This window comes from Canis lupus, chromosome 16 (genome assembly GCF_048164855.1).
Source record: "Canis lupus baileyi chromosome 16, mCanLup2.hap1, whole genome shotgun sequence".
Classification (NCBI taxonomy): Eukaryota; Metazoa; Chordata; class Mammalia; order Carnivora; family Canidae; genus Canis; species Canis lupus.
This window is the reverse complement of record NC_132853.1, coordinates 27,515,184-27,532,247: the sequence shown is the minus strand read 5'-3', so window position 1 is coordinate 27,532,247 and position 17,064 is coordinate 27,515,184. Positions and strand designations below refer to the sequence as shown.

General features: G+C 36.1%; 1 protein-coding gene across 17 annotated transcripts in view; it reads right to left on the bottom strand.

The window, feature by feature from the left end:
• Positions 1-17,064, bottom strand: part of TRIM37 (tripartite motif containing 37) — a 240,383-nt gene that overhangs the window by 155,296 nt on the left and 68,023 nt on the right. For all 17 annotated transcript variants that reach the window (XM_072779768.1, XM_072779756.1, XM_072779751.1 and 14 more), the window contains 2 exons: positions 10,146-10,231; positions 1,712-1,906 (listed from right to left, as the gene is read on the bottom strand). In XM_072779768.1, coding sequence (XP_072635869.1) covers positions 1,712-1,906; positions 10,146-10,231 — 281 coding nt within the window. The remainder of the gene's footprint in view (positions 1-1,711; positions 1,907-10,145; positions 10,232-17,064) is intronic.

Here is a 17,064-nt window from a genome sequence, read left to right as displayed (position 1 = left end):
TTAAGCATCTCTTCTTTGATATCCCACTGGCATGTCAAACTCAAGATGTTTATAAAGTCTTGCTCTTCCTCTCTACTACCCTCTTCCTTGTGTTCAGCATTCTGAACACTTGGATTTGAAACTCAGGTCACTTCATTTATATTAATTTTACACAGAAAACTAATTTTTAGATAACTGAGATCTTATTCTGTAAACAGTTTGCATTTATTTTTCTAATGACATTGAATATTTTTCAAAAACATGATTTTGCCTGTCTACAAAAATATACATGGCTAAACTAGAATTTTTCAAACTTAAGCGTATTGTTGGATATTTTCAAACAACTCTGTTTTCTCTTTGGGATACAGTCCTAGAAGTGAAGTTATAGGATTAAAGGATAGAGATGTTTTAAACCTAATGCAAAAATTTCCTTTGGGGCGCTTCAGTAGCTCCGTTGGTTAAGTGTTGACTTTTTTTTTTTTGAAAGATTTTATTTATTTATTCATGAGAGACACATTGAGAAAGAAAGAGAGAGAGAGAGAGAGAGAGAGAGACAGGCAGAGACACAAGCAGAGGGAGAAGCAGGTTCCATGCAGGGAGCCTGACGTGGGACTCGATCCCGGGTCTCCAGGATCAGGCCCTGGGCTGAAGCGCTAAACCGCTGAGCCACCTGGGCTGCCCTGATTTTTATTTTCTTTGTAATTTTCTTTATTTTCCAAATTTTTATAATAAAAATACCACAGAAAAATAATATAAAATTATATACAGTGTGATAAATTTTTACAAAAGCACAATATAAAATGTACTTGGATCACAGAGAAAAGGCAAGTATTTCATAACATGATTGAAGACAGTCTTTCAAATTAAAGACTCAGACTTCCAGGAAGTATACGTTAGAAAGAAGCCTAAATAGTTCAGGCTCTAAGATAACCCCCAACCCCAACTAGAGCAGCTCTGTTTTCTACACTGAAGCTCTGTCTCAGACTTTGAAAACTGAGTTTTGCTGGGTTTTTTTTTTTTTTTTGAGTTTTGCTGCTTTAAAGCAGCATCAAGATCACTGTATTAAATCACTGATATCTGATTTGTGTAACACTATTGTTTAAGAGGGTAGGAAAATATGGAGTATATTTTAGAAAGCTTAAAAAATGGTTTTTAAAATGTGGCATTTAAAGATAAATTCTTAGCTGTTCAAAATGACTATGCCTAAGAGTTTCAAAAAAGTCCAGGTTTGACTAAACATCGTCTGTGTGTGTGCATCACATTACAGTGACACAGATGTAATTTCTCTTTAATAACCTTTGCAGATACAACACTGATGCTAACTGGTATACATTTTTAGGCTATGGAACATCAAAGCATGAAATCATATTTTTTTATATTCAGTTTAGACACAGTTCCACTTAGAAGTCAGGGTATTCATGAGTCCTGCAAAACTTCACAAAGAGAGCAACAGTACTTTATATAAATCAAACTGTCAATCAGGTACAATCTCAATGCCAAATCATATACAAACATTCTAACAGGCATTATGACATTATTGTACCAAACGTCATTTAACAATAGCAACCAAAAAATTAATTTGATTGATATATCATTTTTATGACATATAATGAAAAATCATTTTACTATAGAAAGATACTGTGTTCCAAGACTTAAATGAGACACTTGGATTAAAATCAAGAGTTTTTTTCAAGAATCACAGAAAAAGGAGAAATTATTGTTAATACTTTACCTGTGGGCTGCAAAAGTGAAGCAGGTGGGCGACGCTGTAAGCCCCACAAATTCTCCATACTACTTCGGTCCTTAAGGTCCAACAAATGTATTAAAATTAATGGATCAATGTCTAATAAACTACTGGTAGCAGCAGAACATAAATGTGCTCTTCTTGACATTCTGCTACTGGCACCCACATAGCCATGATTACTACCTGCAAAAGAAACAGAGATGTAGAAAAATGCATGCAATGAATTTGCACAAATTTAGTTATACTTAAGGGAAAAGTAAATCAATTAGTGTTGTTTGAATACTTGTCTATGGACCTATCTTTTAGGAGTTGGTGTAACAACATGATGAGATGCAGAAAGGAGAAGCCAGATTGCCAGAGAGGTGAACATAAGCACAGTGACTAAGCACTGGACTCATTACTATCCAGAATTTAGGAAGAACCTTCAATCCCATCCTCAGCCCTAGAAATAGAAAGGTGGTAGCATATACAATATGTATAATCAGGGGGATGAGGGTGAAGGAAAGAGAGTATGTCCTATAATCCGGTGGTCTTAAAAGACATATATCTCCACAGTATCACAGATTCCAAGGAACTAGACACCAAAACAGTAATCTTCTCAAGTTTTCAGACTGATGCACAGTATTGACACCTGTGAGCAGTGTCCTATCTCCATCACCTATATTGCACTAAGCTCCTTAAGCTAAAGAAGCCACTTGATTTTTCTCTAGTGCCTAATACAATAACTAGCAAATATTAGGTATGGAAATGGTGGTTAAACTGACCTCCTTCAAGAAAACTATTTAAATGTATTCTAAAGAAACTCAAAATTTTAAAATATTACATGTAACGTCTTAAAATAAGTAATATAAAAATAACACAAAATAATCAGGTCCTAACTATTCATGAGTATTTCTCCGAGAGATCTGGAACGAAGTAACTCAGAAGAAAAATTCCAATCATTCCGAAGCTTCAAGCCAATTATTTATTTCTATGTGTTTCATCGATATTCACATCCTCACCTTTTCCAACTTCCTCTTCTGAGGATATCATCCCACTGCAAATTTTTCTTCCCAGACTTGGTACCCCCTGAAAGTCCTATTAAAATATAGCAGAAAACTCCTCTTTCCCTCAACTTCTACAAAGGTGCTCAGTGCATCCAAGAAAGGCCACACTGGAGTGAGGCTCTCACTTAATCTGGGGACTAGCACCACGTCTGACAGTGCCACTCAGCATTCACCTGCACCACAGCCTCCAACCCAGGAGCTCACCAGCACCTTGGCCCTCATTCTGCAACAATGATGAAGTGACATCCATGGAGGATAAGATCAATGTCCTCATTAAAGGATCTGGTATGGGAATCCCTGTGTGGCTCAGCGGTTTAGCGCCTGCTTCGGCCCAGGGCGTGATCCTGGATTCCTGGGATCGAGTCCCATGTCGGGCTCCCTGCATGGAGCCCGCTTCTCCCTCTGCCACTCTCTCTCTTTCTCTCTCTCTCTCTCTCATGAATAAATAAATAAAATCTTTAAAATAAATAAATACAAAAAATAAAGGATCTGGTATAAACGTTGAACCTTTCTGGCCAGTGTTGTTTGCAAAGGCCCTGGCCTATGTCAACATCAGGAGCCTCTTTTGAAATGCAGAGGCTGGTGGATACTAGGACACCAGGAGGTCGTGGCCCCTCTATTACTGCTGCCCTGGCTGAGGAAAAGAAAGTGGAAGCAAGGAACTGGAACAAGCGCGCACGCGCGCGCGCACACACACACATACACACACACACACCCCTATTCACAACAGGAATAAAATATAATTGTGGACAGAAGGCGAAAAAAGAAAGTGGAAGCAAAGAAAGAAGAATCAGATGAATCTGATGATGACATGCGCTTTGGTCTTTTTTGATTACCTTTGTAATGTGCTCAAGAAAAAGCTGAACTCTTTAAAAAAAAAAAAAAAAAAAACACTATCCCCTCTCCACCTTGAAACTGTATCTTAACCCTTTTTCCTTTACTAGGAAGTTTCCAAATCAAACTGCATTTGGGAGGAGTTTTTAAAATTACAGATTGCTAGCTCCACCACAAATGTCTGAGAAATATGCTGGAGTGGGATTGAGAATTTTTTTCTAAAAAGCTGCCCAGGCGGTTCCGACTGGATAATAGTTATTCAGTGGCCCTGTGTATTGTAGCTACTGCCCTGGTATCTGGTTCTTCTTTAAAAATAAAAGTTGCTCATTTTTCCACATTACATGGACCCATTTAACACTAGCACATTCCTGTTTCTCAATACTCTTCCAAGGCCTTCATCAATGATCAAAAACTCCTTTCTTTCGTGGTTTATGCCCTTTGGCTATTCCCTCCATCCCATCTTCCCATCCTTTCTACTCACTATCCACAGGCATCAAAGACTTGAGCATCTATTTCAGTTTCCCTTTCTCAGAGCTGATACTGCCATCGTTCTGGATGTTGTATATATAGGTCTGTCTCAATACAAAGTATACAGCCTAATAAATGTTCACAAAGTACCAGTGACCCCCAAATCCCATGTCTCCTAAAATTGCTAACTTTCCTCTCCAAAGGTAACCATCCTGAATTAAATACCATAGAAAAATTTTGCCTGGTTTTGAACTTTATATAAATGAAATGATAGTATGTACTCTAATATCCTGCTTGTTTGTTCAACATTATATTCATGAGATTCATCTATACTGCTGTATGTAGCAGTTTATTCATTTACATTATTGCTGGGTGGCATCCCATATATTAATATATCCCAATTTCCTTCTTTATTCTATATGTGAAGAATCTGGGTTGCTTCCAGTCTTTGGCTGCTAAGAATAAAGCTACTGAATTTCTCAGTAGATAAACTGCTCTTGAAGGTCACATGAAAAAAATATAAAACTCATAAAAAAGTAAATGTATCAATGACAGGTCCCCCACCTCTTGAGCTATGCCCTTGCTAAAATGTCACACTGATCTACTGAAGTTCCTCATTTTATCATAGTGCCTGTATGCAGGAGCATGACATTCAAGGTCCTACACAGTCTAGTTCTAAACCAGCTTTCTCACATCCTTTACTTGGTTATAAACTGCATTTCTTTTTCTTTTTTAAAGATTTTATTTATTTATTCATGAGAGACAGAGGCAGAGACACAGGCAGAGTGAGAAGGCTCCCCACAAGAAGCCCAATGCAGGACCCAATCCCAGACCCCAGGATCATACCTGGAGCCAAAGGCAGACACTCAACCGCTGAGCTACCCAGGCATCCCTATATTTATTTTTCTTAAGTTAAAAAACATACACATAGAGACACAATGACAATACCTAAAAAAGAATGATGCTGCCCTAAATACTCTTATAAAAAATCTACTCACTAGCCTTGGCTCACACAAAGGTATGTGTATGTTCATCTTAAACACATATTGCCCAACAGTTTTCCAAAGTTGTGGTATCAATTTTCATTCCTACTGGCAAGATATGAGAGTTTTCGTCTCTCTACATGTTTTCAACATTTAGTATTGCCAGTTTAAAAAATATTTTTATATATTAGCTGCTACAGTGTGTGTGCAATGGTATCTTATTGGGCTTTTATTTGGCACTTACCAAAAAAAATAAAGAAAAATGAAGAGTCTCCGAGATCTGTGGGATCTCATCAAATGTACCAACATATATATAATGGGAGTCACAGAAGAGCAAAGAGAAAGAACATGAATGAAAGAAAAATGATTGAAAATTTCCACCATATGATGAGAAAAATATTAATCTAACACATCCAAGAAGCTTAGCTCAACAAACTCTATTTAAGATAAATAAACTTGAGAGGTCCACAGTGGGACACATCATCAATTTGTATTTCTCTGATGAAAGAGGCTAAGTACTTTTTAAAATGTGCACTGGCCATGTGGACAGCCTCCTCAATGAAGTGTTTATTCCAGTCTTTTGTCCTTTTTTTCCTAGAAGGTAGTCTTATCTTTTTCCTGTTGATTTACAGAAGTTCTTTATATACTACAGAAAGTCTTTTGTGAATTTTTTATTTATTCTGATTAATAAGACATGTTGTTTGGAAAAAAAAAAATCAATGTATCTTTCTAGACCAGACTACATACCTGAGATCTTCTAATTAGTCCTACAGGTTTCTTGCAATCAACACAGATCAAATTGAATAAATTATGTTCTGTTCCTGGACTATCTTCTGTAAGAGCCCAGCCTAACCCAGAAGCCTTAAGGAATCATCCCCACACACCCACCAAATCCATCCCATCCAGTCAGACTCCTAAGTCCTACAAATTCTACTATTTAATATCTTTGACGTTCTGCTACTGGCACCCACATACCCATGGTTACTACCTGCAAAAGAAATCGAAATGTAGAAAAATGCATCCTATAAATTTGCACAAATTTAATTATACTTAAAGGAAAAGTTAATCAGTTAGTGTTGTTTGAATACTAGCTAATGTTATAGATTAAGAATGATATTTTTAGAATACTTTTTATTCAGAATGATACTTTTTCAACACATGATTTTAAGTGTTCTCTTGTAACTAAATGAAAATAACTCAATAAACTAAAAGCAATTCTTGAAGAGGCACCTGAGTCATTAAATAATTACTTCAAGCTATATAGCCTTATTTAATATAACCTATATATTGAAATTAAATAAATATTACTTTACTGCAGGGACACCTGGGTAGTCAGTGGTTGAGCATCTGCCTTCACTTCGGCTAGGTCGTGATCCTGGGGTCCTGGGATCGAGTCCCACATCAGGCTCCCTGCAGGGAACCTGCTTTTCCCTCCGCCTATGTCTCTGTCTCTCTCTCTCATGAATAAATAAAATCTTAAAAATATATGTATTATTTTACTTCATACCTAGCTTCTGTATAAGAGAAATTTTCTACATAATGGACAACTAAATATCTTCATTGACATAATTCTTTAGATGATAGTGTGGTTGTGAAATATAAACCACAACAGGCTTGAAATGGACCCTCTCTAATTTACATGTAATAATTCATTCCACACTCAGCCCAACTTCACCCTTAATTTAGCTTTTATCATCTTTTTTATATATTAAAACTTTTCATTTTATAGTAGTTTTAGGTTTCTACAAAAGGTGCAAAGATAATCCAGAGCATGCCTGTAAATTCCACGACACACTTTCTGCACAGTCAACAGCTTTCATCACTATGGTACATTTATCATAACTAATGAACTAATACTGATATATTAACTAATAAATTCTGTACTTAATTCAGATTTCATTCATCTTTCCCTAATGTATTTCTTATGTCCCAGGGTGGCATCCAGAACATCAAATTATATCTAGATGATCATTTCTCTTTAGGTTCGTCTGGTCTGGGGCAGTTCCTCAGAATTCTCTTGCTTGTAATGATACTGACAGTTTTAAAAAGTATTAGTGACATATTTTGTAAAATGTCCTACAACTAGGGTTCACGTGGTGTTTTTCTCATGGTTAGACTGTGTTTATGGGTTTTGGGGAGGACAACATCACAGGTGTAAAGTACCATCCTCAACAAATCATAACAAGGGTACATGCTATCAACATGACAACATGGATGATGTTAAATATGACAACAATGGCTAAAATAAAGTTTGCCAGATTTCTCTGGTATAAAGTTACTTTTTCCCTTTCTGGACTATTATCATGAAAGCAAGTCACTAAGCACAGCCCACATTTAAGGGTAGGGAGTTATGTTCCACCTCCTGAAGAGGCAGTATCTAAAGAAATTTGCAATTCTTTTGTATGTGTACTGTCTTACACCTTTTAGCAATGTGTTCGTGTATTTATTCACGGGTAGATTATAAATTACTTAAGTCTTTTTCATTGTATTTTCCAGAAATCTTGATATAGGGAAGGCATTTAAGAAATGTCTACCAAATATTTAAAATTCCCAAAAGCACAAAATAAAAATTAACTGGGTATATTTCACTATTATATCCTCAGCACCCACAACTTAGCATCTGGATTATAACAGGTCTTTAAAACTATTTATTGGATTAATAATTTCAGAATTGCAGAACATAAGTGTAACAGAGATGTCTTCCAGATAGTAAAACAGGACACAGTTCCAGGTAAGTATCCAATAAATGTCTGGTGGATGAATGAATAAATTAAAATATAATCTTTTATTTACCCATTACCCAGTATGTGTAAAAATGTTTCAAATTTCCCTATAATATGGTTTGAGAGGAAATGATAGATTTAACTAAGAAAAAACACCCTGCAAGGTTGAAAAATATTCAGTAACCTTGACTCAGTCCACCCATCTTCATTTTATACCAAGAGAACTTCTGAATTTTTCTATACATTTCAAACTTTGAAAATTACACTTAGCACTTAGTAAAACAAAGTGTATTCACTCAATATTTATCTGAAAAATATTAAATGATCCGTTACCATATTGTGTTAAATGTCAGGATACAAAATTAAGATGTACATTATTTCTTGGCCCAGAGCTTCATGAAGCTCAGAGATAAAGGGGAAAATAGGTAGCTAAATAAGCAATTATAATATTGTTTAATATTTATTCTAATAGGTTAATTTGAGAGAGCAGAAAAAGAGAGCAAGGACACACAGCTGAGGAGGGCTTCCAGGAATAAATGCAAGCTAAAATGAAAAAGGAATAGGAGTTGACTATGCCTGGTATGAGAAGATAGAAGGAACATGTTGGGAAGCACATTTGAGAAGATTAAAGAAGTTCCTTTGGGCTGAAAAGTGATACAGGAAAGTATGAGAGAGGTAAGGCTAAAGAAGTGAGTAGGAGCCATCATATGAAAGGCCTTCTGTACCATTAGCAAACTTGGCTTTATCCTGTAAGTTAATGGAATCCAATAAAGGGTTTTAAAGTAGAGAAGTGACATGATCAGATATAAATTTGAAGGGAAAAAACAACTCATTCTGAACTCATGCTATGGGAAAACAGAATGGAAAGGAACAATACAAGGAACCCAGAGGGGAGGCTGTTTTGAAAGAAAGTGGCCTAGAGTAGGAACAGCAAAGGAATGGGAAGTAATAAACGAATTCATGTACTGTTGAGGAGGCAGGATCAACAGATCTGGGTAATGTATTAAAGGCAGAGTTTGAGCTAGAGGAAAATATGAAGAATAATTAACATGATCAATCACTAAGATGATGAGCTATTACTGACAGGCAGGCAGACAGATAAAAAGATAATGATTTCTGTTTGCAAGATGCTGAGTCTGGTAACATCAAAACCAGACTGGTACATGGGTCTGGAAGTCATGTGAAAAATAAAGGCTAGAGATAGAACTTGAAGAGTAATCAGTATATAGACAGAACTGAAATACAGGTATAAGTGAGATCACCTAGAATAAAGTGAGAAGTAGGAAGAATAAAAAGCATGGGTGGAAGTTGAAATGCTGAGGCCTTCAGTGATCCAAACATGTTATAAATATGCCAGTGTTTGTACCAAGGGCAACATCAATAAAGCAGTACAAAGCATCTTATATTCTTCTACTCAAGATTTGCACGCTTAATTAAACAGGTCTAAGAACACACACAAAAAAAACAAGCAGTATTTGAGTCACTTCATCCCAAGAGGAGCAGTGTGGACTAGCAAAAAATGGAGTCCAAGAAAAAGATGATGTGAAGTTCTAGTCTGGTTCTACCAACAACTATTTATATGATCTAGGCAATTAAACCCCAAGTTTTTCCATGAATAAGATGAGCTCTCAAAAGGTCCTTTGTGAGGTGCCTGGGTGATTTAGTTAAGTGTCTGAAACATGGTTTAGGCTTAGGATCATGATCTCAGGATCATGGTATCGAGCCCTATGTCAGTCTCGGTGCTTGGTGGAGAGTCCGCTTGGGATTCTCTCCCTCTAACTACCCCTTCCCCCGTGTGTGTGTGTGTGCACACACTCTCTGTCAAATAAATAAATAAATCTTAAAAAAAAAAAAAAGGTCCTTTGTAAGCCACATTCCATGAATCTATTCATATTATTCTACAGTCAAATTAGATATACAAACAGGACTTATACATCATAAAAGGGATAGTATATCATTGTAGAGAAAACCATGAGCCTTGGATTCAGACAAACCCAAAACACTAATACCTCTTTTTGATTTACTAAATTGTGAATGACAGCAAATTGCTTAAATTTCTCTACATATCAGTTTGTATAGCTATAAAAAGCAGAAAATATTAAAATCTATCTCACAGAATGTTTTAAGTTAATGAGATAAGGTATACATGAAGTGTTCTTGCACAATGCCTGGTACATAAGAACACTTACCAAATGTTTGCTGTTATTAAAGGTTTCAAATATACTCTAACATATATATATTTATAATATAGCACTTCCAATACCACTAGCCATGTAGACCAGTGGCTGACATATATTAAAATATGAGACAATCAGAGAAGAAAAAAGAGAAGACAGAACAGCTTGTGCATCTTCCTTGGCCTCTGTACCTGATGGTCCTGCAGCAGCTGCATCTTCCATAAGTTCTCCCTCTTCTAATTCCATGTTGTTGTATTCCACATCATTTTCTCCAGACCTAAGAATATACAAAATTCATTATTCCTACAGAGTAGGGACAATTAACATTATTTGTCACACCTGAACGAATGTCATAACAGTAGTGCATAGCTTTCTTTCTCCTGTAAACTAGGATATAATTCTCAATACAAAAATGAGGAAAGAGGCTTTTGTCATTATCATACGTATTGGTAGTGTTAATGTTCAGACTACTTTTTAAAAATACCAAGACGCGTTGGCAACATTTAATTTTTAAAATAGAAAATCTGAGAATCATTGTTAGCAGAAGAAACTATAGCTTCAAAGAACTATAGCTTCAAACTATTAATACAAATCTAAGTCGTAAGAAATTGGGCTTTAAATGACATTTTAAGGTTCAAAAAGAAAAGATGATCAAATTATTATATACGATTAAATACTATTTTCTTGGGGCACCTGGGAAGCTCAGTCAGTTAAGTGTCTGCCTTGGACTCAAGTCATGATCTCAGGGTCCCAGGATGGAGCAAGTTAGGATCGCTGCCCAGCAGGGAGTCTTCTTCCTCTCTCTCTGACCACCCCTGCTTGCACTCACTTTATTGCAAATGAATAAATAAAACCTTAAAAAAAAAGACCCTACTATTATCTTAAAATGTTATTTCAGAAAGAGGGTGTTGCTTCCTACCAAAGTCTTCACAAAGTCTCTCCTATCAAAAAACACTATTACCTTCTTTAATTTTTAATTTAAAAAGTTTTTATTTACTTATTTTTTTAAAGTAAGTTCTACGCCCATTGTGGAGCTTGAACTCACAACCCCAAGATCAAGAGTCACATGCTCTACCAACTGACCCAGTCAGACATCCACTATTACCTTATTGTAATGACAAAGTACTATTATGGAAGAGCTCTAATGAGTGCTAGTTTGGGGTATATAAAGAAGTCACAAGATCAACTCCCAGCTTAATGAGCTCTGCAGACCTGCTCCACTGACATTGGTAAAAGTTATTTTTACAACAATCATCTACAGACTCTGGAAATGGTTCTAAGAGCACATAGAAAATGAAAAAACTCATCAAGAAAATGTGTTAAAATCTGGTAAAAAAAAAAAAGTTGAGTTTGAGGTACTTAACAAAAGGACCACTTGCTCCTTCCCCTCTCAATTCTGTATCCAATTTCTGGATATAGAAATTCTACTCCAGACTAGTGCAGCCAAGAACACAGGCCTTCCAATAGAAGGCTACATTCCCAGGAGGGGTAAAACACAAGCATTTCTCATCCTCCCCCTCGCTAACAGTTGCTGAGACTAAAGTGGATAAATGTGGTCAAGTATGGGGATACTTTTCTTCCAATCAGATCCAAGGCCCCACCTTGAGCGCAGCATAATAAGAATAGTGGGGCCTGAATCATTATGTCCCAAGTCATTCATAAACAGAGGTTCTAGGTATGAGAAGACAAGCTAAAAAGATCTCAGGGTATATCCCTAACTCGTCCACCCCTACTGGTTCTCTACTAAAACAGGAGAAATCATCACACTTTTGTCCTCACTCTAGGTTTAGAGCTCTGAGATATTTCCCTGGGGGAGGAAAAAGGCTGAAAAATAGCCACAGAGAAATATACAGCATAAAAAAAAAAATACTTTCAAACAAAATCCAGAAAAAAGATAAAAAGAATTACACATCATTGCAGAATGGGATTTACTTCAGGAATGCAAAGTTGGATTAAAATCCAAAAATCAGTTAAATATCATACTAACAGAATAAAAAAAAATTATAATCATCTGAATAGATAACACAAAAAGAATTTGACAAAATCTAACAAATCATCACCATAAAAGCATTCAACAAACAAGGAATAGAAGGGAACTTCCTCAACCAGATGAAGAGCATCTATAAAAAACTCACATCTAACAGCATACTTAATGGTGTAGTTTCCCTCTAAGATCAGGAATAAGATAAGGATGTCCACTCTCACTAGTTCTATTCAACATTCTATTGGACACTCCAGCCAGTGAACTTAGACAAGATATATAAAGCACCCAGTAAGGGGTGCTTAATGGCTCAGTTCGTTAAGCATCCGAATCTTCATTTCAGCTCAGGTCATGATCTCTCTGATCATAGGAAACAGAATCAAGAGACAGAGCTCCAGGTTGACTCATTGAGTCCTATATCTGGCTCCATGATGGGTGTACAGCTTGCTTAAGATTCTCTCTCTCTGCTCCCTCACCCTGTCTCGCTCTTTCTTAAAACAAAACAAAGACTGTCAAAAAGACAAAGAAGAACAGTTATAGTAATAAAAGGGACAAGCCAACGAGCAAAGAACTATTAATGAATATTTGTGCACCCAACATAAGAGCACCTAAACATATGAAACAGTTAATAAACAGAAATAAAGGAACTAATCGATAATAATACCAGAACAGTAGAGGACTTTAACATCCCACTTACATCAATGGAAAAATCATCCAAACAGAATATCAACAAGGAAACAATGGCCTTGAATGACACATTGGATGAGAGGAATTTAACAGATATATTCAGAACATTCCATCCTAAAACAGAATACACATTCTTTTTAAGTCCACATTCTCCAGAATAGATCACATACTAGACTACAAAACAAGCCTCAACAAATTCCAAAAGATCAGTCACAGCAAGCATCTTTTCTGACCAAAACACTATGAAACTTGAAGTCAACCCCCCCAAAAAATCTGGAAAGAGCACAAATACATGGAGGTTAAATAACATGCTACTAAACAATGAATGGATCAACCAGGAAATAAGAGAAGAAATTATAGAAACAAATGAACATGAAAACACAATAGTTCAAAACTTCTGGGACATAGCAAAAGCAGTTCTAAGAAGGAAGTTTATAGCACTTCAGATCTACCTCAAAAGCAAGGAAAATCTTTTTTTTTTTTTAATTTTTTTATTTATTTATGATAGTCACACAGAGAGAGAAAGAGAGGCAGAGACATAGGCAGAGGGAGAAGCAGGCTCCATGCACCGGGAGCCCTATGTGGGATTCGATCCCGGGTCTCCAGGATCGCGCCCTGGGCCAAAGGCAGGCGCCAAACCGCTGCGCCACCCAGGGATCCCAAAAGCAAGGAAAATCTTAAATGAACAACCTAACCTTACACCTAAAGGGGTCAGAAAAAGAACAACAAACAAAACTTAAACCAGCAGAGGAAAGGAAATAATAAAAAATAAGAGCAGAAATAAATTATGTAGAAACTAAAAATGAATAGAACAGAGCAATGAAATGAGGAGCGGATTCTCTGAAAAAAAAAAATCAGTAAAACTGATAAACCTATAGTCAGATTTATCAAGAAAATAAGAGAAAATATCCCAAATAAAATCACAAAGGCCACCTGGCTGGCTGAGTCAGTAGTGAATGCGACTATTGAGCCCATGCAAGGGTTGTGAGTTCAAGTCCCAGCTTGGGTGTAGAACCAACTTAAAATAAATACATACATAAAATAAAATCAGAAATGAGAGAAGAGAAATAACAATAAAGGTGACATAAATACAATTTTTGGAGAGTATTATAAAAAAAATCACATGTCAACAAATTGAGCAACCAAGAAGAAATGGATAAATTCCTAGAAACATATAACCTTCCAAAATTGAAACAAGAAGAAACAGAAAATTTGAACAGACTGATTACCGGGCAAAGAAATTGAATCCATAATCAAAAAACTCCTAACCAGGATGCCTGGGTGGCTCAACAGTTAAGCGTCTGCCTTTGGCTCAGGGTATGATCTCAAATTCCTGGGATCGAGTCCTACATTGGGCTTCCTGCATGGAGCCTGCTTCTCCCTCTGCCTGTGTCTCTGCCTCTCTGTCTCTCATGAATAAATAAATAAATATTTTTATAAAACCAAAAACACAAAACTCCCAACAAACAAAAGTGCAGGACCAAATGGCTTCACAACTGAATTATACCACCTTTTTTTAATACTAAACACTTAAGAAAGAGTTAATACATCTATTCTTCTCAAACTATTCCAAAAACAGAAAGGAAGAAAACTTCCAAATTCATTAGGAAGCTATGATTACCCTGATATCAAAACCAGATGAAGACACCACAAAAAAAAAAAAAAAAAAAAAAAAAAAAGAACCACATGGGCTGTCTGGGTGGCTCATTCAGTTAAGCGTGTAACTGTAATGGTTTCAACTCCAACCATGATCTCAGGGGTCCTACGATGGAGCTCCTTGTTGGGCTCTGCACTCAGGAAGTCTGCTTAAAAATTCTCTCCCTCTGTCCCTCTTCCCCCACTGCACTCTCTCTAAAATAAAAGAAATAAATCTTAAAGAGAGAGAGAGAGAACCACAGGCTAGTATTTATAATGAACATAGATGTAAAAATCCTCAACAAAATACTAGCAAACTGAATCCAACAATACATTAAAAAATCATTTACCACAATCACGTGGGATTTTTCCCCCCACTGGGCTGTTAGGGTGTTTCAATATTCCCAAGTCAATCAACATGATACATCATATCAATAAGAAAAAGGATAAAAACACAATCATTTCAACAGACAGAAAAAAACACTGGACAAGTACAACATGGTAAAAAAATCCCTCAAGTTATATTCAAAGTTCAAGTTATATTACAAAGCTATAGTAATAAAGAGTATGGTACTTGCATAAAAATAGACACACAGATCAATGTAATAGAATAGAAAATCCAGAAATAAACCCACAATTATATGGTCAATTAATCTTCAACAAAGCAGGAAAGAATATCCCAACAGGAAAAAGTCTATTCAACAAATGGTGCTGTTAGGAAAACTGGATAGCAACATTCAAAAGAATGAAATTGGACCACTTTCTTATACCATACACAAAAAACAAATTCAAAATGGATTAAAGCCCTAAATGTGAGACCTGAAACCATGAGAATCCTAGAAGAGAACACAGTAACTTCTTTGACATCAGCCATAGCAACTTTTTTCTAGATATATCTCCTGAGGCAAGAGAAACAAAAGCAAAGATAAACTACTGGGACTATTGCAAAATAAAAAGCTTCTGGAAGAAACAGCAAAGCAAACAACAAAACTAAAAGATAACTGATGGAATGGGAGAAGATATTTGCAAATGATATATCTGATAAAGGGCTAGTACCCAGAATCCATAGAGAACTCATCAAAATTAACACCCAAAAGATAAATAATCCCATTAAAAAAACAAGCAGAAGACATGAACACATATTTCTCCAAGAAGACATACACATGGCCAAGAGACACATGGAAAGATACTCAACATCACTCATCAGGGAAATGGAAATCAAAACCACAATGAGACATCACATCACTTCACACCTGTCAGAATGGCTAAAATCAAAACCCAAGAAACAGCAGATACTGGTGAGGATGTAAGGAAAGGGGAATCCTCATACATTGTTGGTAGGAATGCAAACTGGTGCAGCCACTGTGGAAAACAGTATGGAGGTTCTTCAAAAAGTTATTAGTAGAACTACCCTATGATCCAGCAGCAACTGCGCTACTGGGTATTTACCCAAAGAATACAAAAATTCGAAAGGATACATGCATCCCTATGTTTATAGCAGCATTATTTATAATAGCCAAGATATGGAAGCAGCCCAAGTGCCCACTGATTGATGAACAGATAAAGATGATGTGGTGTGTGTGTATGTATATATTACATATACAATGGATATTATTAAGTCATTAAAAAATAATGAAATTTTGTAATTTTGAACAACATGGTTGGAGGTAGAGAGAACAATGCTAAGTCCGTCAGAAAGACAAATATATGATTTCACTCATATATTGAATTTAAGAAACAAAACAAATGAGCAAAGGGAAAAAGTGAAAAAGACAACCCAAGAAACAGACTCTTAACGACAAAGAACTGATGGTTACCAGAAAGGGTTCAGGTGGGGGGAATTGGGGGATGGGTGAAATAGGTGATGGGAGGGAGATATTTACAGTCTCAAAATAAGTTCCCACAAGATATTTGTTAATTACAAAGGCAAAAATTAGTAATTTTAGAGTGGAAAAAACCTGGTAGATATCAGCTTAATTATAATGGGACAGATAAAAGACGTGTCTTTCCACCATTTCCTCTATGATACTCTAAAAAGGCTCTAACATCACTTCTCTACTACTCCTGCCTAAAGTGCATAATTCAGTTTCATTGTGAGGAAACATACAGAGGACTCCCAAATTGAGGGACTTGCTACAACATTAACTGCTCTTTCTCAGAAATGTCAAAGTCATATGGGACACCTGGGTTGAGTGTCTGCCTTCAGCTCAGGGCGTGATCCTGGGATCCAGGACCAAGTCCCATACTGGGCTCCTTGCAGGAAGCCTACTTCTCCCTCTGTGTCTCTGCCACTCTCTCTCTCTCTCGGTCTCTCATGAAAAAATAAATAAAAATCTTCAAAAAAGAAATGTAAAAGTCATAAACAAAAAATTAAAGAAAGATTAAGTGGCCCAGATTAAAGACTAAAGAAACTTAACTAAAAGCAACATACGATACCAGATTGGATCCTAGACTAGACAAAGGACATCAATGGCAGATGTTTAAATGGTCACAGATTATAGTATTACATCAATGTTAATCCTGATTTTGGATTACTGCAGTTACATAAGAAACCCAGTTGTTTTTAGGAAGCATAATGAAAAATATATTCACCTAATCTTGAAAATCACACCAAAAAAAAAAAAAAAGAAAAAACAACAGAATAGAGGAACACAGCAAAATATTAACATTGGGGAATTAATTTGGGAAAAGGGAACAAGGGAACTGTCATTTAATATTTTTGTGACTTTTCTTAAATATGAAAAAGTTACAAAATCAAAAATAAAATGAAAAATTAAATCTCATTTTGGAACCCAGAGATGAGAGGG